The sequence below is a fragment of the Pongo abelii genome, chromosome 12 (assembly GCF_028885655.2).
Source record: "Pongo abelii isolate AG06213 chromosome 12, NHGRI_mPonAbe1-v2.0_pri, whole genome shotgun sequence".
Classification (NCBI taxonomy): Eukaryota; Metazoa; Chordata; class Mammalia; order Primates; family Hominidae; genus Pongo; species Pongo abelii.
The window spans coordinates 121,308,196-121,328,480 of NC_071997.2; the positions used below are offsets into that span (position 1 = coordinate 121,308,196).

A 20,285-nucleotide genomic window follows, 5' to 3' on the forward strand; every position below is an offset into this window, starting at 1 on the left:
CAAAAGGTCCTGACAGCAGCAAAATCCCTCTCTCAGTCTGAATGCCACAGGGCTACACATTACGCCACTAAAGAGTGAGTCCTTTCAGTGAAGACACTGGACATCTGTGTACTCTGTGGTTAAATATGATATCCTTGAAAGTACAAGGATATCAGTGACGCTAGATAGCAACACATGGTTAGGTCACTAGCCTGAGTGGGACATGGTGAAAGTTCAAGTTTTGGTTCTACCTTCAACAGATCCTAAAATCTTGGGCAAGTCACTGTCTCTGAACATCGGTTTCACAATCTATAAAACAAGAGCAGCAATACTTGCCCTATTCACTCTATAGCAAAGAACAGTGTCAACACCCACACATGGATTTCGGCAGATCAAAGCTTCTCCACGCATGACTTCTCCCCAAAATGCCCCATACCTGAATGCCACACGTGGAACAGAGTCTGCTGGTAGGTCACTTCTGAGGGTGGAATGCAAATGAGAAAGTCCACCTTCTCAAAGGATCCCAGGTCCAGATTTTGGGTGCTGGAATCCGCAATGGAACACACATGGGAGAGGAGCTTCTGTGCTACTGCCAGCTGGAAGGGCCGGATGCTGTGTGGCTCCAGATGGTAACCTGGAACCAGAGCCCCAGGATGCCAGGTGAGCTCCAGGGCACAAGGCTACTGCCAGGCCCTTGGCCAGAGAATCAGTGAGACCCGTCCAGGGGAGACTGCCCCATGCACAAAGCGATGAGGGAAAGGGGAATAATTCACTTTTGTCAAGTCCCTGCTCTCAGCTAAGCAGTGGCGGGTGTGGGGGTAGCGATCATTTTATGCACCATCCTTCACTTAATAATAAAAACAAGAACCAAGCACTTGAGGAGCACAGCGGAGGCAGTGGTCTCTTCTGCTTAGAGGGGACAAGGAGCCTATCCCAGGGGAGGTGACACTGAGACTGGACTTTGAAAGAGGACTGCAAGCTCTCCAGAGAAGAAAACTAACACGACAGTCATTTAGGAACTCCATATGAATAAAAAGCATCAGCAACAGACTCAGAGGCAGGAAAATGGCACAGAAAAATCTACTACCTCAGAGACAGTGATGGATGTGCAATTCAAGATTAAATGAGATTGTCATCATTAAAGACTGAATTTTAAATTAGGTATCAGGTCTACTGTGACACTAAAAGATGTCCTGTCTCATGGATGTGCTTCCAACATTACTACCTCCAATCTGAGTCCTTGGATGCTGCCTCCCGGGCCAGACCCAGGCCCACACCAGTGCCCTCTCATCGCCCACCGAGCACACATGAGCCCTCTGTCCCCTCAGCACCCACTTAGCACACCTGTGCCCACTGCCCTCTCTCACGGTGCACACCTGTGCCCACTGCCCTCTCTCACAGTGCACACCTGTGCCCACTGCCCTCTCTCACAGTGCACACCTGTGCCCACTGGCACCTCTCACTGCACACAGCTATGCCCACTGCCCCATGTCACTGAGCATATCTGTGCCCCCACCCCCCTCACTGTACACACCGGTGACTCCGCCGCCTCTCACTGTACACACCAGTGACCCTGCCCCCTCTCACTGTACACACCTGCACCCTCGCCCCCTCTCACTGTACACACCTGCACCCCCGCCCCCTCTCACTGTACACACCTGTGCCCCACCCCCCTCACTGTACACACCGGTGACCCCGCCCCTCTCACTGTACGCACCAGTGACCCCGCCCCTCTCACTGTACACACCGGTGACCCCGCCCCTCTCACTGTACACACCGGTGACCCCGCCCCCTCTCACTGTACACACCAGTGACCCCGCCCCTCTCACTGTACACACCTGCACCCCGACCCCCTCTCACCGTACACACCTGCACCCCCGCCCCCTCTCACTGTACACACCTGCACCCCCACCCCCTCTCACTGTACACACCTGTGCCCCACCCCCCTCACTGTACACACCGGTGACCCCACCCCTCTCACTGTACACACCGGTGACCCCGCCCCTCTCACTGTACACACTGGTGACCCCGCCCCCTCTCACTGTACACACCAGTGACCCCGCCCCCTCTCACTGTACACACCTGTGCCCCGCCCCCTCTCACTGTACACACCTGCAGCCCCACCCCGTCACTTTACAGCCCCGTGCCCCACCCCCTCTCACTGTATACACCTGCACCCCCGCCCCCTCTCACTGTACACACCAGTGCCCCACCCCCCTCACTGTACACATCTGCACCCCCGCCCCCCTCACTGTACACACCGGTGACCCCACCCCCCTCACTGTACACACCTGTGCCCCACCCCCCTCACTGTACACACCAGTGCCCCACCCCCCTCACTGTACACACCTGTGCCCCCACCCACTGTCACTGTATACACCTGCACCCCCGCCCCCTCTCACTGTACACACCAGTGCCCCACCCCCCTCACTGTACACACTGGTGCCCCCACCCCCTCTCATGGTAAACACCTGTGCCCCCACCCCCTCACTGTGCACACCATGCCCCTGCCCACTTCTGTGCACATCTGCACCCCCACCCCCTCACTGTACACACCTGTGTCCCCGCCCCCCCTCACTGTACACACCTGCACCCCCGCCCCCCTCACTGTACACACCTGCACCCCCACCCCCTCTCACTGTACACACCTGTGTCCCCACCCTCCCCCACTATACACACCTGCACCCCCGCCCCCCCTCACTGTGCACACTTGCACCATGGCCTCTCTCACTGTGCACACCTGCGCCCACTGACCCTGCCCCTCATCACTACTTTGTACCCCCTCCACCCTGGGAGATTCCTTTTCACCACTCACTTGTGCACACCGGTGTCCCACTGACATCCAGGGATGCTGCTTTAGTGACAGAAGAGGCAGTGAGTGAGGAAGAAATATGGCCTTGATTTTCCTGGTGAAATTTGTCCAGCAAAATGTCAATGTCACCCTCTGCCCAAGACAGAATAAACAAATGGGTTTTTGATGTCAGTGAAATTCAGCAAACATCTACAGAGCAGTTAGTGTCAGGTACTGTCCTGAGGCCTGGAGTCATGAAGGTAAAGAGGACATGGCCCGTCCTGTCAAGGGGTCTCAGCCTAGTCAGGATGAAGACAAACTGCCAGAGTGAGCTCCCCCCACACAGACACAGCAGGTGCTAGGGCAGAAGGAAGAACAACACGGTAAAGGATGAAGGGGAAGGTCCCAAGCCCATCTGGAAAACGAAGGGTCTGAGAAGCTTCCTCGGGGGACATGAGATGAGTCTTGAGGGGTGGGTAGCTACGAGGCAAACAGGGGAGAAGGATGCTCACAGCCCAGAGCACGAGGGATGCGGAACTCTCCAGCAAAACGGGAGACAGGGAAGAGAGGCCACCAAGGCTGGAAAGGTGGAGAGGAACAGGCACAAGGGCCTTGTGTACCCCACGAAGACAGAACCCACAAGGTGCCCTCCACCCCTCAGGAGAACTCCACAGCCCAAGCAGGAAGAGATGGCCAGCGAGAACCCACGGCTGTCACTCAAGAAAAGAAAGGGACAGAAATGCAAGTGCACGGAATGAGGGGCACTCTGCAGTGGAGGCCAGCCTTAGCGGGTCACTGGCAGGGTGGGGCAGAGATGACCTCTCCCGGCACTAATTACTGTCCTATTAACATACGCATGTGCACCTGTCTCACGACAAGCCTACCTGGACAGAGGGTGCTAAAGAAGGCCCCCAGCGAGTCTACCTTCCCCGTAACCAGCTCGTAATTGACTTCCTTCTGGTACTCCGCAGGGGTGAGAAGGCTCTCGGAAAGAATCCGGGCTTGGTATTTTCCTGGAAAGCAAACAGATTTCACGGTACCCATTGTATCTTTCCCGCTTACTGGCTGTGTAGCCCTAGACTAGTCCCTTAACCCTTCTAGACTGACATTTCCCATCTGGAATCTGTGGCTAACAGCTGGATCTACCTCCCAGGCCTGCTGTCAGGCAACACAAGACAATGGTGCCTGACACATGGCAGAAGCTCAGGGTCTACTACTGCATGTGCCACTCACATCAAGGTAAAGAATTTATTTAAAAAAAAAAAAAAAAAAAGGCCAGGCACAGTGGCTCACACCTGCAATCCCAGCACTTTGGGAGGCTGAGGCAGGCAGATCACAAGGTCAGGAAATTGAGACCATTCTGGCTAACACGGTGAAACCCCGTCTCTACTAAAAATACAAAAAAATTAGCCGGGTGTGGTGGCAGGCGCCTTGTAGTCCCAGCTACTCAGGAGGCTGAGGCAGGAGAATGGTGTGAACCCAGGAGATGGAGCTTGCAGGGAGCTGACATCGCATCACTGCACTCTAGCCTGGGTGACAGAGCAAGACTCCGTCTCAAAAACAAACAAACAACAACAACAAAAAACACAGAATGGGTATAAGATTAAAGAACGCTGGTCAGGCACAGTGGCTCTTGCCTGTAATCTCAGCACTGTGGGAGGCTGAAGTGGGTAGATCATCTGAGGTCAGGAGTTTGAGACCAGCCTGGCCAACATGGTGAAACCCCATCTCTACTAAAAATACAAAAATTAGCTGGGCGTGGTGGTGCACGCCTGCAGTCCCAGCTACTCGTGAGGCTGAGGCAAAAGAATTGCTTGAACTTGGGAGACGGAGGTTGCAGTGAGCTGAGATTGTACCACTGCATTCCAGCCTGGGCAACAGAGCAAGACTCCATCTCAAAAAAAAAAAAAAAAAGAAAAAAAATGCTAAAAGACAACTTAGACACTGTACTTAAAAAGTACATTAAACGCCAGGCACAGTGGCTCACACCTGTAATCCCAACACTTTGGGAGACTGAGGCGGGCGGATTGCTTGAGCCCAAGAGTTTGAGATCAGCCTGGGCAACGTGGCAAAACCCTGTCTCTACAAAAGTACAAAACTGAGCTGGGTGTGGTGGTGCACACCTGTAGTAGTTCCAGCTACTCCGGATGGAGGCTGAGGCAACAGAATCACTTGAGCCCAGGAGCTCGATACTGCAATGAGCCAAGATCTCACCACTGCACTTCAGCCCAGGTGACAGGGCAAGACCCTGTCTCCAAAAAAAAGTGCACTAAATTCTGCACTTTTAAAGCAAATTTTACAAGGTACAAAAAATTCCGGCCGAAAATGCACAACATTTGTGAAGATTTAAGCAGGCCAGGAAAGCTCACGTGTTTGGTGTCTGCCTCCCCCACCTAAAAGAACACTCCAGGCAGGTAGAGACTGCTCTGCTCCCTGTGGGCCCCCAGCCCCTAGAACAGTGGCTGTACATGTGGGGCCTCAATGGGTGTTTTTAAAATTAAATCAATTGGCTGGGCACGGTGGCTCACTCCTGTAATCCCAGCACTTTGGGAGACCTAGGCAGGTGGATCACTTGAGCTCAGGAGTTCGAGACCAGCCTGGGCGACATGGTGAAACCCCATCTCTATCAAAAAATACAAATTAGCTGGGCATGCTCCCAGCTACTTGGGAGGCTGAGATGGGAGAATCTCTTGAACCTAGGAGGTAGAGGTTGTAATGAGCCAAGATCAGGCCACTGCACTCTAGCCTGGGCAACAGAGTGAGACCTTGTCTCAAAAAATTAATTGGCTCCTGAACACAGACAACACAACACAACAAGGGCATTGTTTTTTATCTCCAATAGATCAGTGAAGAAACAGGGCCAGAGTTCCTGGTGTGAGTGACCACCCACGTGGTAGAGCCAGGTTTTCAACAGGGTCTTTCCACATTCCCAAGCTGACCCCAGGGGTAACCTCACCAGCCACTCAGAGCAGGGATGAGATTGTAACTAAGTCATTAGTCAAGGCTGCCTTCTGAAGCCAGCTACTGAGCACAAACCGCAGGTGCTAATGCTGCTGCAAACCCGGGCCACCCTAGACAGAAAGGGAGAGAACCACCAAAGGTGGGGACCGGGAACGCAGTTCAGGGGGCTTCCCCGCAGCTGTGCAGCCCAGCGCTCACCAGTGACTGCGATGCAGGAGTCGATGGCCGCGCTGCGGCAGGCGCAGATGATGACCACGTAGTTGGTCTTGGCGAGCTTGCCCTCGACCAACAGCCGGAACATCTCGGAGAGGCCCTCGGCCAGGGAGTAGGCACACTCGATGACGTGCACGCTGTCGTTGCAGGAGCTGGCGGCCAGGCTGGCCAGCCAGGGCAGCTGCGCGGAGGTCACGGGTGCCGCGGCGCTGGGCGCGGGCGGGAAGGGCTGCGGCGGCGCCTGCTGGTACTGCCGGATCTCGGTCAGGTGCGACTCGCGCCAAGAGCGCAGGAAGATCTGCTCCAGGTCCTCCATCAAGGGCACCTGGTCTGCGGCTGCAACACAACGCGGGCGGGGGGCCTGCCACAAATGCCAGCGGCATCCGGGGAAGCGCGGGTGCAGTGATGTGAAAGTACCCACCTAAGTTATTACTGTGAAATCGTATCACAGACGGCTGGAGCACGAGGCGAGGGCATAAAATCCGCCACAATCTAACCACCATCCTAACAGAGCCACGCTATTTACGTGTATTTCTCAGTCTTTTTTTTTTCCATATGAAAGTTTTTTTTTTTTAATTATAAGATGATTTGTAAATTTATTTTTATTTTTAAGATTAAGTATCCTCTTTGACAATCCAGAAACATAGTCCTTGCTCACTCTTTGGCCACACACATCTAAAACAGTTAAAAGTGATTCCTCAATTTTCAATGACAAAGTAGGAAAAAAGAATATGTTCTCAAGCTGCAGTTCAATTTTTCTGTCTTCTTTTTTAAAAAAAAAAAATCTTACTTTGCTACCAAGCCACTCACCAACTGTAAGTTGGAAAGACAATTTTTCAAAAAGCCAACAAAACCCAGAAAAAGGAATAAGTATCAATCCAAAATTATCACCCAAAACACTGCTGTTGTAAAAAAAGTAGGAAGCCAAATTCCCATAGCTTGCTAGAGAAGGTCTTTAAAAAGAATTCAGAAAGTTAGGACTGGAACTACGGTGGTATAGACAGGTTACACTGTCCCTATGTGCGTATACAGTGGTAAATGTGTAGAACATTCAGCCTAGGAATACAGGCTTTCTCCTACTCCAAGACAGAGAATAAAAACATGTGTTGCTGGAATTAATATTAAAATTGTCCTTACAAATAGCTGCAATGATTGTCAGTATAAACTTTGGGTCTTGCATTCTTTCCTTAACCTTGACCCTTCATCAGTTTCAGTGCCATTTTCAGCCATCATAAAGAGTGCTGTTAGCGTGTCCATAATGTCCCATCATATGTAAGCACCACCATTTACTTAGCAAGGTCTCTATTGTGGATTCTCTTATTTCTTCCAAATATTCACCTTTATAAATACCTCTGCAATGCACATCTTGATGTATAGAACGTTACTTCCCTTGCCTAAATTCTCAAAGGTGGATTTACAGAACCAGCTACTACATATCATCAGCTTGCTTCCAAACAGCCTGAATGCGTCAGTTTACCGCGCGAACGGTGCATTTGACAAGTGCAGGTTTTACTGCACCTAAGCACCACTGGGTACCATCATTTGGGTTACTAATTCAGAAAAAGATGACTTGATTTGTGATTTGCATGTCTTTGATGATGAGTGAGACTGAATACTTTTCAATATTTGTTTCCTTCTGGTATTTTCTCTTTTATGAATTGTCTGGTTTATACGTCCGGATTTTGTATTTGATGTGCTGGAAGAAAGCGCAGCAGGCTTCCATTTAGAAGGTGGGTTCCAGCCCAGCTCTACCCAGCACCAGCTGTGCAGCCCTGAGCTATCTCCTACGGTTTCCTGATACATAACACGGGGTTCATGCCACCTGCTCTGTGGGCCATACCAGAATTTGATTAAATTAGCTTATATCTCCCCCTTTGATTGGATGTATTTAATCAGAATTCACTACTTGAATTAGCTAATCAAATTAGAATTTAATTAGATTAGCTGTTATCTCTCTCTCATCTTTAAAAACATTCCTTTGAGTCCACATCTCCTTCCAGAACTAACCCCTACCCAGAGCTGTTTGCACGTGCCATACTGTCTCTTCACCTCCAATCTCTGTAACCCACTCCAGTATGACTTTTATCTCCAATCTTCGCATACATCATCATCAAGGTTGCCAACCTCTTCCCATGGCCAAACCCAATGATCAGGGTCCAGTCTTCCCTCCGCTCAACTCCCTGCCACACTGGCAGTTGATCAGCCCCTCTCCTTGGGATCAGCCCCTCTCCTCGGGAATGCTTTTTTTCACTGCTTCTTATCAATATTCACCCATTCCTCAACTATTCCCTCAACACAGATTGGCAGACTGTCGACTTCAGCTGCGGATGCTGTGGGGCATCCAGAAAAGGACTCACTGACCATGCCTGGCCTCATGGAGCTTACACCCTAGCTGAGGGAGACACACTTAAAGGGAACAATCACAGACCCTAATTCCTGGTGCCCTAAAGATAAAGGGCATAGGATAGGGGCCTGGAGGGCAGGAGCTGTCTTCCACACAGTAACAAGAAGGCCTTGCTGAGGAGATGATGGGTGACCCGAAACCTGAAGGACATGAGGGAGCAAGCCACACAAATGTCTTTGGCAAGAGCATGTCACAGGGAAGGAACAGCAAGTGTGGGATGCCCAGGTGGGACCAAGATTGCTGAGGGGGACAGCGGGCTGGGACAGAGCAAGCAGGTGGGACCAGGAGGCAGGCTGGGCCCCCCGGAGAAGGGATGGAGTGGGCACCTGATGGGAAGCCGCGGCAGGGCTCTGAGCAGGGAAGAGATGCAATTGGATTCCCAGTTCTCAGGGATGTGGGGAACAGGGCAAGAATGGTGCCCCAGTGAGGGGACAGCCACAGAGAGGGTGAGCGAGGCTGGATTCAGGATGAAGCCGTGCTTACTGATGGACTGGTGGGGACTATGAGAAAGGGGGACAATGCTGGGTTTCCCACATTCTCCACTGTCCTTTCCTTCCTTCCCACCCATTCCATCTCGGTCGCCTCCTCTGGATCTCTGAAGACTGGAGGTCCCCAGGCTCAAACCTTGGCACTTTCCTCTCTTCATAGCCACCCACAGCTGGTCTCACGGCTTTAATATAAGTCATCTGTAAGCCAGTGTGTCTTAAATGTATACCTAGAGCCTCCACCTCTCCTGGGACTCAAGGCCTGTCCATGCAAATGAACACAGGCGACCTGACTGTCTCGTGGGCATCTTGTACAAACACACCAAGACAGAACTCAGGTTCATGGCCACCATTCACCCGGCTGCTCAGGCTGAAACCCAGTTCCCATCTGCTCCCAGCTCCTTCAAAGGGATTTCCAGCTGGCCTTACCTTCAGAATAGCCCCTCCAGCTCACTGCTGCCGCCTTCAGCGGCCCAAGCCACTGTGTGCCTTTAATAGGCAACAACTGACTCTCCGTTTCCGCCACTGCGTCTGCCCCATGTGACTCCACATAGCAGCCAAGGTGGCGTTTTTAAAGTGAAAATCAGATCACCTCCATCCCCTGCCTAAAAATACTCCTGTGGCTTCTCAATGTGTCTACACAGAATCACACTCTCGACTGGAGCCTGCCCCGTCTGACCACACCTCTCTCTCACACCCTCTCTCTGCTACAGCTACGCTGGCCTCTCCAGCAACCTGGGACACTCACTGCTTCTCCACCTCACAGCCCTTATCTGGCCTCCCTCTCTCCTCAGGGCCCCACCTGTCCTCATTCCTCAGCTCATCACAAGGTTGACTCCTTCTCAGGGTCCAGGTCTCTACTCACAGAGGCCTTTCTTCACGACCCTAAACTGACCCCACACAAACATACACTAATGCATGCACCCATCTTTACCTGCCTGTTTTCCACTGGTTTATTGCTTCTCTTTCCCACTAGACTAGAATCGCCTCAAGGGCAGGGTCTTTGCTCAATTCCCTGCTGTATCCCTGTGCCTAGAATGGCAGATAAAGAGTTCTGGAAATGTCTCCATCAACTTCAACCTACTTTCAGCCCCCCAGTGTGGGGACGCCCACAGTGACCTCATGACGTCCCGCCAGTGGAGCCATAAGCTCTCCCCATGCATTTCAATTCCAGCAGCCCAAGTCAGCCCCCACGAGGGCCGAGGCCAGGTCTGTGCTTGGGCCGGGAGGTGGAGGTGACTCACCCAGCTGGACCAGGTAGTAGACGGTAAGCAGGAGCTGCATCTCCTCGGAGATGGGCTGGATAGCAGAGGCGCCGTACTGCTCGTACGCCCGTGAGACAGACTGGGAATTCTGGTAGCATGTGTACAGGAGGGGGCTGACCACGACGTCATTCAAGTTCCCACAGAGGTAAGGGAAGTTCCCGTGGCCTGCAGAGGAACAGCAGCGACTTGGCACCCAGTCTTGTGCACAGCTTACGGTCCCACACACGTGGGTTCTCTGGGGGTGAGGGCACTGAAGGAGACAGGTGAGCTGTGTCAGGTCCCTTGAGTGCCCTGTCCTGGGAAGCCTTGCTCATTGAGTGCACCTGCTCACCCTCCTGGAGCCTAGGATGAGAGGAGTCATCTTTTCTAACCAATGGGGCTGTGCCACTTGCTGGTTCATTTTGTCCGATCCTCTTATTTTTTACAAGTGAGGGAGCTGGAGGGAGGGACTTGCCCAGAGCCAAGCAGCCACCACCTGTCACTCCTCCAGCACCACCGATGGGACACCTTGTGGGCAGAGCAACTTCCAGAGCTTCACTGCGTGCTGCCTGCCAGGCCTTGCCTCCCTGACTCCAAGCAGGGAGGATTCTGCCCTGCACCCCCACAGGGCTGTCTGGCAAGGTGAGTTGGGACAGTACCACAGAGACCAGAAGACTGAGTCATTCTTTTTTTTTTTTTTTTTTTTTTTTTTGAGACAGTGTCTTGCTCTGTCCCCGGGCTGGAGTGCAGTGGCGTGATCTCGGCTCACCGCAACCTCCGCCTCCCAAGTTCAAGCGATTCTCCCACCTCAGCCTCCCGAGTAGCTGGGATTACAGGTGCACATCACCACCACACCCGGCCAATTTTTGTATTTTTAGTAGAGACAAGGTTTCACCATGTTGCCCGGGCTGGTCTTAAACTTCTGACCTAAAGTGATCTACCCACCTCTGACCTAAAGTGATCTACCCACCTCGGCCTCTCAAAGTTCTGGGATTACAGGCATGAGCCACCGTGCCCAGCCCATTAGAAGATTCATTCTGAGGACAGCCCTCGGAGGTGGAATTGCCCAGGTCGGGTTCAAATATCTTTCCACCATTCTTTAGCTACATGACACTAAGCAAGAAGCTTAACTGCCCTAAACCTCAGTCTCCGCATTTGTAAAACCAGGTGAAGCTATCAAATCCTCTCAGGGCTGCTGAGTTCCCAAAGGTGGCATGTGTGTGTGTTATCTTGCACTCCAGGTACTCCATTTAGTCACCAAAAATATATTTTCTGACTTCGGCTGTGTGTTATATGCAGACGTCCTGCTAGGCTCGGGGAGTAAAGCTGGTGCCTGGGGCACAGGTCATGTTCTCAAAGACATTGCTTCTCAAGGGCTTGCCAAACACTTGGTGGCGCCACCCAGACCTTCTGATGCAGAACTGGGGCCTGATTCTGATTCCAGGATTGGTCCGTGAATTCACGCCTCTCATAAGCTCCAAGGCGATGCAGGTTCTGCTGGACCAGGGGCTACCATTTGGGTAGCACCACTTACAAATATTGCGGTTGGCAAGAGGAAAGGTAAAGAGTTACTATAAAAGCAAGCATGTGACATTTGTCATAAAAGAGGGACAGGGAAGTGACAAGGGGGGCAGAGGAAAGGGAATCTAAGACAACTTCATGGAGAAGGCACAGAGCTGAGTCTTAAGGCCTCAAGAGGGCTTGGACATATGCCTGTGGGGAACAGGAGTCAGGGAGAGAAGGGCTTTACAGCGAGGGGTGCAGTGTAAACAGAGAGGCAGTGGAGGGAACAGAGCACACCTGAGAACCAAGAGGACAGTCTCTATTCTGAGATTGTTCGTGTGAGACGTAGACTTGCTGGGCTTTCTTTTCTGAGGTTCCTGGCTCAAAGCAGAGGCAGGTGACACCCTGCCTGTACCTCCAAGCCTTGCACCCTGTCCCAGCTCTGTTTCCTGAGCACCGTGGTCTTCGGGCCTACCACAGACACACCATGGCCACACACAAAAATACACACAACATGACTGAAAGAATGTTGGTCTTCATTTGAGGTAGACAGTGGGGCCCAGTGGAACTGCCTCGGTCATTGGTCCTGCGTCATGCTAAGGTCAAAACTCAGAGTTGCACTCTACTTCCTGAATACCCCGTCCAGTTTTTGTTTTTTAGGAAAAAGACATGCTCTTTCTTATTTCTTAATTAACAGTAGGGTGCTTCTCCCACTTTCCTACAATCCTCTCTCCTCTATCTACAAGCATGATACCAAATGCAATAATAACGTATTTAAGAGGGGCCTGCGTGCACTGTGTGTGTGTGTGTGTGTGTGTGTGTGTGTGTGTGTGCCGTGCCCACATGTGTATGTATGTGTATGTTGCCATGTGCCAGCCGTTCTGGTGCCTACAAATCACCAGCCAAGCCCTGCTGAACCCCCCCAGGGTTTCCCATTGCAACATCCCCAGCTTCATCAAAGAGATTTCTTCAGCTGAGCCAAAAGTCTATCCCCACGTAGCTTACGTTAGCCCACTGCACAAAACAGATCAAATCTAATTTTGTTTGATGCTTTTACAGTGGTGACCACGGCTATCTTTGCCCAACCAAAGTAGATTTCATAGTCAAAAAATACTAGTGGCGTGGGTGACAACAGGAGACAACCCACCAGAGCGGGGCTCCTGCAGCCAGGGAGTGATTTGTTTTTTCCTAATCTTCGGCACTCAGCACCAGGCCTGGGACCACGGCAGAAGCTCAATGAAGCTGAGCAAACGAAGGAAAGAATGAGTGAACAGGCAAATAGATGTCACGGCAGGGAATCATTTCACCTAGACCCACTGTGGGAAGCTGTGACAAGCTCCATCATTCTTGGCATCTGATCAGGGGCTGAACTAGTGACTGGCTCTGCCTTGTTCTTTCCTTGCCCTGGAAAGCATTTTAGGTTTGTCTCAGGAGGATACCCTCGGAGTCAGACTGGGATGAGGTCTCGCTTTTGCCTGTTTCTCATGTCTTCCTTTAGGTTCTCCCATCCCCACGACTCAGTGCACTGCTGTACTTGCCTTTAAATATCACTGGCTTGGCCTTGCATATTTTCAGCAAGTTGTCAGGAACAGACACTGGTTCTCCAGAGGCCACCACTGGAAAGGTGACTGAAGCTGGTCCCACCAAGCCAACCTGTGGCACGCAGGACATACCTGCGCTCTCTAGGAACACCCAAGAATATTAGTAAAAACATCAGACAAGGCATCCAACCTCTCACACACCTGACATCAGGCCAGCCAGCAAATCTGCTACCCCCTGACCAACGTCCCTGATTACAGGAGCACTGAAGTCTTATAGTCACAGATTCCTAAGGTCAAGGGCACCTTTAAGTTCATTCCGTCCATCCTTCCCCCAGTAGTTCAGTCTCCTCTTCGATATCCCTGCCAAGTCATAAATAGCCCCTTTTAAAATTTCCCAAGGATCAGAGAACTCACTATCATACACGGATCCTAGACCTTGCCAAGCAATTTTAACATGTGAGAAAGAGGTCTTTTGTTACACCAAACTCTGCCTCCTTAGAACTCCCTCACCAGTACACACGTACATTCACACTCGTGCGCGTGCACACACGCACACATACACACAACTGGCAGCAGCACTACCACCAGTACCCAAGTCTGGAATTCTGGGCAAGGCTGCCATCACTTACCATACTTAGCTCTGTTCCCACCACCTTGGGGGCAGCCACCATCTGGAGCTGATGGAGATTCTGGAGACCACCCTTTGTGGCGTTTTTTGGGTGGCCCGGAGTTTGACAAGATACCTAGACAATATTCAGAGTGTAGATTAGGCTATCACAAGGACAGGGACCCAATAAAATTTACCCTTGGTTTGGAGAACAATGATCTGTTTTGTTTTGTTTTTCTAATCACAGATTCACGTGGGTTTTAAGGACCTAGTGAAATATCTAGGCATAAGGAAATGTCAATTTTTGTAAATGTTTCATTCCAAAGTTGTGTGTGTGCCTAAACGATCTCTCTCTGAGCCCAAGCTCCTTCATCTTTAAAATAGGACACTAAACCCTACTCTGAAAGGTGGTTTGATCAGGACTAAAGAGAATGTATGTAGACTGCTTTGTGCAACGAACTGCGGGAAGTTTGGACCCAATAAGGTAGCCAGAATTACCCACATCATCATCATCTTCACCACCATCATTATTGTTATCGACATATTCCAATACACTTCTGAAGGGCTAGAAGAGAGAAATATGTTTCCGCAGACAGGCGGCAGCAGCATTTGATCCACCACCACAGCTCCACCGCTTGGGGGCAGTACTGTTCCACCTGTGCTCCCCTCCCTGCCCCAGCCTGGAAAGCTAATTTCAGACTCAAAACAATCAAGTACAGAGCAGCGCACCCACTCCAATGAGTCATCCCCGCCCACTCTAGACAACAGCATGCTCATGACTCAAACTATCTTCGTGAATGGTTCAAAATATCAAGAATTGGTTTCCATAGTTTCTTGACTAACCAGACACAAAATTTCCCCTACATGCAGAGATTCATGTCTCAACCTCAACTGTACATTAAACTCAACTGGGAAACTTTTAAAACTCTGTCTGGAAGCAATCTCATCCCAGGTAAACCAGAAGCCCAGCATGGGAGCAGGACCCAGGCATCCCAATATCTCAACGCTTCTTCTTGATTCTAATGCACAGCCCGGGTGGAGAAACACAAATCAGAACGGTTCTCCAGGTGTGACCCGAGGCACTGCACAGAACCCGCATGGGCCTATTAAACCTGTGCCTACTAAACCTGTGTGTCCCTGGGCCCTGCCTTGACCTCCAGAATCACATCTCTGGAAACAACAGTAAAAAAACACCATCCTTTGTAAGCCAGCCTGGTGATTTTTTTTTTTTTTTTCCAAGACAGAGTCTCGCTCTTGTTGCTGAGGCTGGAGTGCAGTGGCGCAATCTTGGCTCACTGCAACCTCTGCCTCCTGAGTTCAAGGGATTCTCCTGCCTCAGTCTCCCGAGTAGCTGGGATTACAAGCACGCACCACCATACCTGCCCAGTTTTTGTATTTTTAGTAGAGACGGGGTTTCACCATGTTGGTCAGGCTGCTCTCGAACTCCTGACCTCAGGTGATCCGCCCGCTCAGCCTCCCAAAGTGCTGAGATTATAGGCGTGAGCCAAGGCACCCGACCAGCCTGGTAATTCTTAAGCACGCTGCAGGGTGAGAATCATTACTTTAGAGTCTCTCAAGAGTAAACAAAAAAATATTATCACTTCATTTGACTGACTGAAAGTAAACAAAAAGTTAAAAGCATAAAGTACTTTGTTTACAAAGAGCTTTCAAACCCGTGGGCTTCTTTGGCCCTCCCAACAACCACTGATGCAGCTGCTGTTTTCCTCCTTCCTGTTTGCAGGGATGAGGCCTTTGACTCTGCAAACATCTGTCCCCCATTGCGATGGGAGACCCCCCACAGAGGCTAAGCAGCCAGCTCCTCTAAAAGCTCTACTGAACGACCAAAGGGGACAGGGCTTGGCATTGGATCTCAGTAAGGATTGAAGAGACGCAGATGTTTCCTCATTTTGGGAAGATAACCCTATAAATAGCTCTAAGTAGACCCTAAGCCCGTGAGCTCTTCCCAAATGATGTCACCAGGAGCTGCTCCCATGGTACCAATGTGGATCAACTATTTCTCAAAATGTCTCTTGGGGAGGTACTATTTGGCATTTTTTGGAGATGACTCATTATGTAGCCTGCTTGGTGCGGGACATTCTGCATCCTGCCCGCTCTGTCCCAGCACCAAATGCCAGTAAGACCCTGGGTCTGGGACAACAAATCCATCCTTTACCAGAACATTTCTTACCCCCGCCCCCAGGGGGCAGCACTTCTCCATTGCGAACCAGTGAGTGACAGGACTCTAGGCTTCAGTAAACTCCATGTGGTATTAGACGCAGTTTCTTAAAAACTGATTTTGAGCTCTTTCCCCAGAGCAGAGGAGAAGGCCCAGGAACTCCGACACTTCAGCTGTGCTCATCGCAACTCAACCCAGCCAGCGTCATGCCCTCTGGCTGGGCTCCCCAGCAGCTGGTACATGACCACGGCTGGTACATGTCAGATGCACATGACCACGGGGCTGCCCTCCGAAACTGCACAGCGCCGAGGCCCCGATGGCCACATGTGGCTGCGGGACTGAGCCTGGGACAGCTGGGAGACCCGTGCGCTCACAGGGAGCCCTCCTGCACGGAGCAGGTGCCCCTCTGAACTAAGCTCTGAAAGGTGATTTAATAGGTGGGTGGAGACAGCAGCCCAGAGCCGGGACGCAGGCACAGAGCGTGGAGACAGGAGGATGGGACCATGGGGGTGGGGGAACTCAACTGCCCAGGGCAGCCAAAATAGCAGGGAATGAGGTTCGGCCGGTGGGCTGGGTCCAGATTCTGGAAAGGCTCGAGTGTTCCCCTAGGCAATTTGGAGGAGCTCCATCTCCCACACCCCTCCATGGAGCATGGCAAGGAAAACGCAGTCAGTCCCACACAGAAGGCTTCCCAAGGCCACCTTCCCAGGTTCCCGGGCTGAGGGAGGCCCTCATCTCCCTGCTGTTCAGGGTGGAGGCTGGGGGTCCACAGACAGCCCAGAAGGGAGGCCGCAGCAGCGTGGCATCCCCAGCATCCTCATCCCCAGAGGTCCAGCTCTGCAGCCACAGGGCTGCCCCCAAATGCAGCACCCGGCAGAGAAGCAGCAGTCCCTGGATGAAAGCAGGAGGCTGCCTGGGGCTAGTCTGCTGCGGAGGACAGGACTCAGCTACTGCCTGGGACTTGGCTGCTGTGGGTTTCGGACTCCAGGATGGAGGCACTGATTGGGAGGCCTCAGATTCTGTTCAGAAACTACATTCGCCCCTTCAGTGAAGAGTTAGACAATTCACAAGATTTTCACCAGGGAGGTCCTCCACCAGCACAGTGGAGAGGGAGCATGGAGACCTGGCCTTGCCTCTCTGGACCTCTGTCTCCTCCTCTGTAAAACAGCGCTGGCCTAGATGGTTTCTAAGGGCTCCTCCAGTTTGATGTCTTAGATCTTCAAATCCAATTTAGCTGAGTGCATGATGGAGGAAAGAAAGACAAGAATGGCTTATGATGTGGCTCCAGATGAGCATGGCGGGGAGAGCACTGGACTGGGAGTCCACGAGCAGGTCCCAGGTTGCTCTGCCCGTTCACAGCTCCCTCAAACCCTCCTCTGGCAGGAGGTCTGCTCAGCCCCTTCACTCACCTCTCTCATCCATATCCCCACCTCCTCATCCCTCTTTGCTCCCTTTGTCCCTTTCCATCTCTACATGATGCTTCCCCAGCTTCTAAGTTGCAGCTCAGTTATCACCTCCTCCAGGAAGCCTTCCCTGAACAGACTAGCCTCAGCAATGATACTGATTTGGATGAGAACAGCCGGTACCAATTAGTGAGCTGCCAGATGTGCTCTGACCTTTCATACAGCACCTCATCCCTCTTAACAACCCTTGGAGCAGAATTCTCGTCTCCAGATGAACAAACATTTATTGAGACTTGGCCAAGGTCCCCTGACTAACAAGAGACAGTGGGAGGTTTTGAATTCATATTTTCCTGATTCAGAAGCCCATGTTCTTCCCCAACAACACACTGCCCACTATTGCTCCAAAATTCTACCATCCTCCAGCTGTGCAGCCCATAGGACAGGTCACTCGCCATCACCACAGGTGTCTGTCTCACTGCTCCTTGGCACACACGATAACTCCCAAGTGTCACTCATACAGCACCAGGGCCTAGGCCCAGACCCACAGACTCAGGAGGCACCTGTGGTCCTGGCCTGACTCTCATGGAAGCCACACCAGACTCCAGGAGGCTCAGCGGCCCCAGCCCAGCAGCTCCCATGCCCCCTCTGGCCTTGGCCCAAAGAAGAGCAGGATCCCCAGGACGGCCAGGACAGGCAGAGCTACCTAAAGCCGATGGTCGCGGCAGGGCCAACAGGTTATTCTTTGCCAGTTGTTGGCACTTCGGGGAATCTTTGCCGTTGAAAACAGCCGGACCCATTGCTGCGCTTAGTGAGGGGTGATCAGAAGCTGGTCCTGAAAACAGATAGAAGGCAAAGAGGAGGGTCAGTTCACAAGAATGCCCTGGGAGCCAGGCAAGGAGGAAATCATTTTCCTTGCAGTTTCACAAACTAGCTTTTCCCCAGCAAGTCTCATCAGGAGGTCAGAATTCCCAACAGTGATTCTGCTACACTGAGAAGATACATGCGGACCCATGCATACACACACATACACACCCATGCACGTGCACACACATTCACACTTCTGCCTACACACAAGCATACACATGCACAAACATGTACACACACACACATGCACAAACACATGCCTATATACATGCACACCCAGGAACATGCGCCCTCCTGCTCACACCCCATTGGACACACAGCCTGAGTTAAAGAAGGACTGGGGGACTTCCTGAATTCCAGGACCACACCTGAAACTGTTCTGCTTCCTTCTACCTTCTCTCTCAAGACCTCTGTTTGATATGGTTTGGCTGTGTCCCCGCCCAAATTCCACTTTGAATTGCAGCTCCCATAATCCCCCTGTGTCATGGGAGGGACCTGGTGGGAGGTAATTCAATCATGGGGGTGGTTCCCCCATACTGTTCTCGTGATAGTGAAGAAGTCTCACGAGACCTGATGGTTTTATAAAGGGCAGTTCCCCTGCACATGCTCTCTTGCCTGCCACCATGTAAGACGTGCCTTTGCTTCTCCTTTGCCTTTTGCCATGACTGTGAGGCCTCCACAGCCATGTAGAACCGTGAGTCCATTAAACCACTTTCTTTATAAATTACCCAGTCTTGGGAATGTCTTCATAGCAGTATGAAAATGGACTAATACATCTGGAGTCCAGAAGAGCAGTCGGGTTTGCAGCTACCTGGGTGCAGGCTGTTCATAGGGCCCAGGGCTCCCCAGGTCTAAGGGTAATTCTGGGGACAATCATGGCTTCTCGTCTCCTGGGGCTGACAGAACTGCTTAAGGTACCCATGTCAGCCAGAATGGTCTGGAAAGAGCTCAGGTCAGGAGTAGCACTGAATGTTTCCTGTGGGTTTAAGAGGGTGGCTCTGAAGCCAGATGACATGTGTTTGAGCCCAGTTCCACCACCTCCCAGCTGTGTAACCCTGGACACTTACTTAACCTCCCTATGCCTCAGTGTTCTCATCTAGAAAATGGGGGTGGTCACTGTAGCAACTCAGAGCCACTGTGAGAATGACATGAGTTAGCAGAAGAAAGTGCCTGGAACAGTGCCCGGTGTGTAACACGCTTTGAGTACTTGCTCATACTATCATCTTATTTAATTCTCACAATTGCCCTACAAATTAGACAGAAGAGATTTGCCCAACTTTACAGATGACGAAATGGAGGTTCAGAGGGTTTGAGTTGCCCCAAACCACTCAGCTAAAAGGTGGCAGCACTGGAGCTTACACCCAGGCACCCCGACAGCAAAAACAGCAGATTCTCCAGGCCATGATGGCAGAGGCGCTGGGGGCCTGCGCATGGGGAAGCAGTGAGGAGCTCTGGGCCTCTGGAGGAGAGTACATCCCAGTCCCCTGCCCAGGCGATGGATGGGCCAGGTGTGTACAAGGGCACTGGCTCCGTCCCAGGGCCAATGTGCCTCTACAGACCCTCTGGGCAGGAGGCATGAAAACAACCAGCGACCTTCCTGAGTCCTCGGGAAGGCTGGTGTCCACCATGATAACAATCTCTATGCTTAGGAAGTCTGTGCAACGTGGTGAAATGCCAAGCATGTACATCAGGGTTCACATCTAATGTCACCTCTTGCCTCCACCTCATCCTGCCCACAAGGTCCTAGGCAAGCACGCAGCCTCAATGAGCCTCACCTTCCCAATCAGTAAAATGTGGAAACTGACGCTTGCTCACAGCGTGGTTGTTGGACTTCAAGGCGTTCATGGAGCTGGGGAGTGCTGAGCACGGGGTGAATGGCAGCAATCTGGTCTTTTCCGCCCCTTCTAGCAATTCATTCAAACCCTGACTCAGCACCTTTACACAGAGAGCTCTATGCTGTGCAGGGGTTGGGGCAGGGGGTGCTGCAGAGGGACCCTGCGTATGTCCCCACCAGGGGATCCCACTTCATATCAAACAGGAAGAAAGAAAAGCTCTCCCAATGAAAAACCTAGCATTCTTCGTTGAAAAGTATTCTAAATTCAAGATGAAAGTAA

General features: G+C 51.7%; 1 protein-coding gene across 9 annotated transcripts in view; it reads right to left on the reverse strand.

Annotated features, from left to right (window-relative positions):
- GREB1 (growth regulating estrogen receptor binding 1) overlaps positions 1-20,285 on the reverse strand; it is a 162,845-nt gene that overhangs the window by 45,086 nt on the left and 97,474 nt on the right. For 7 of the 9 annotated variants that reach the window (XM_054548389.1, XM_054548390.2, XM_054548388.2 and 4 more), the window contains 8 exons: positions 18,011-18,139; positions 13,751-13,864; positions 13,119-13,262; positions 10,078-10,263; positions 5,930-6,280; positions 3,655-3,783; positions 2,795-2,923; positions 416-613 (listed from right to left, as the gene is read on the reverse strand). In XM_054548389.1, the coding sequence (XP_054404364.1) occupies positions 416-613; positions 2,795-2,923; positions 3,655-3,783; positions 5,930-6,280; positions 10,078-10,263; positions 13,119-13,262; positions 13,751-13,864; positions 18,011-18,139 (1,380 nt within the window). Of the gene's footprint in view, positions 1-415; positions 614-2,794; positions 2,924-3,654; positions 3,784-5,929; positions 6,281-10,077; positions 10,264-12,727; positions 13,052-13,118; positions 13,263-13,750; positions 13,865-18,010; positions 18,140-20,285 lie in introns of those variants that run through there. The other 2 variants (XM_054548394.2, XM_054548391.2) reach the window with 2 other exon arrangements.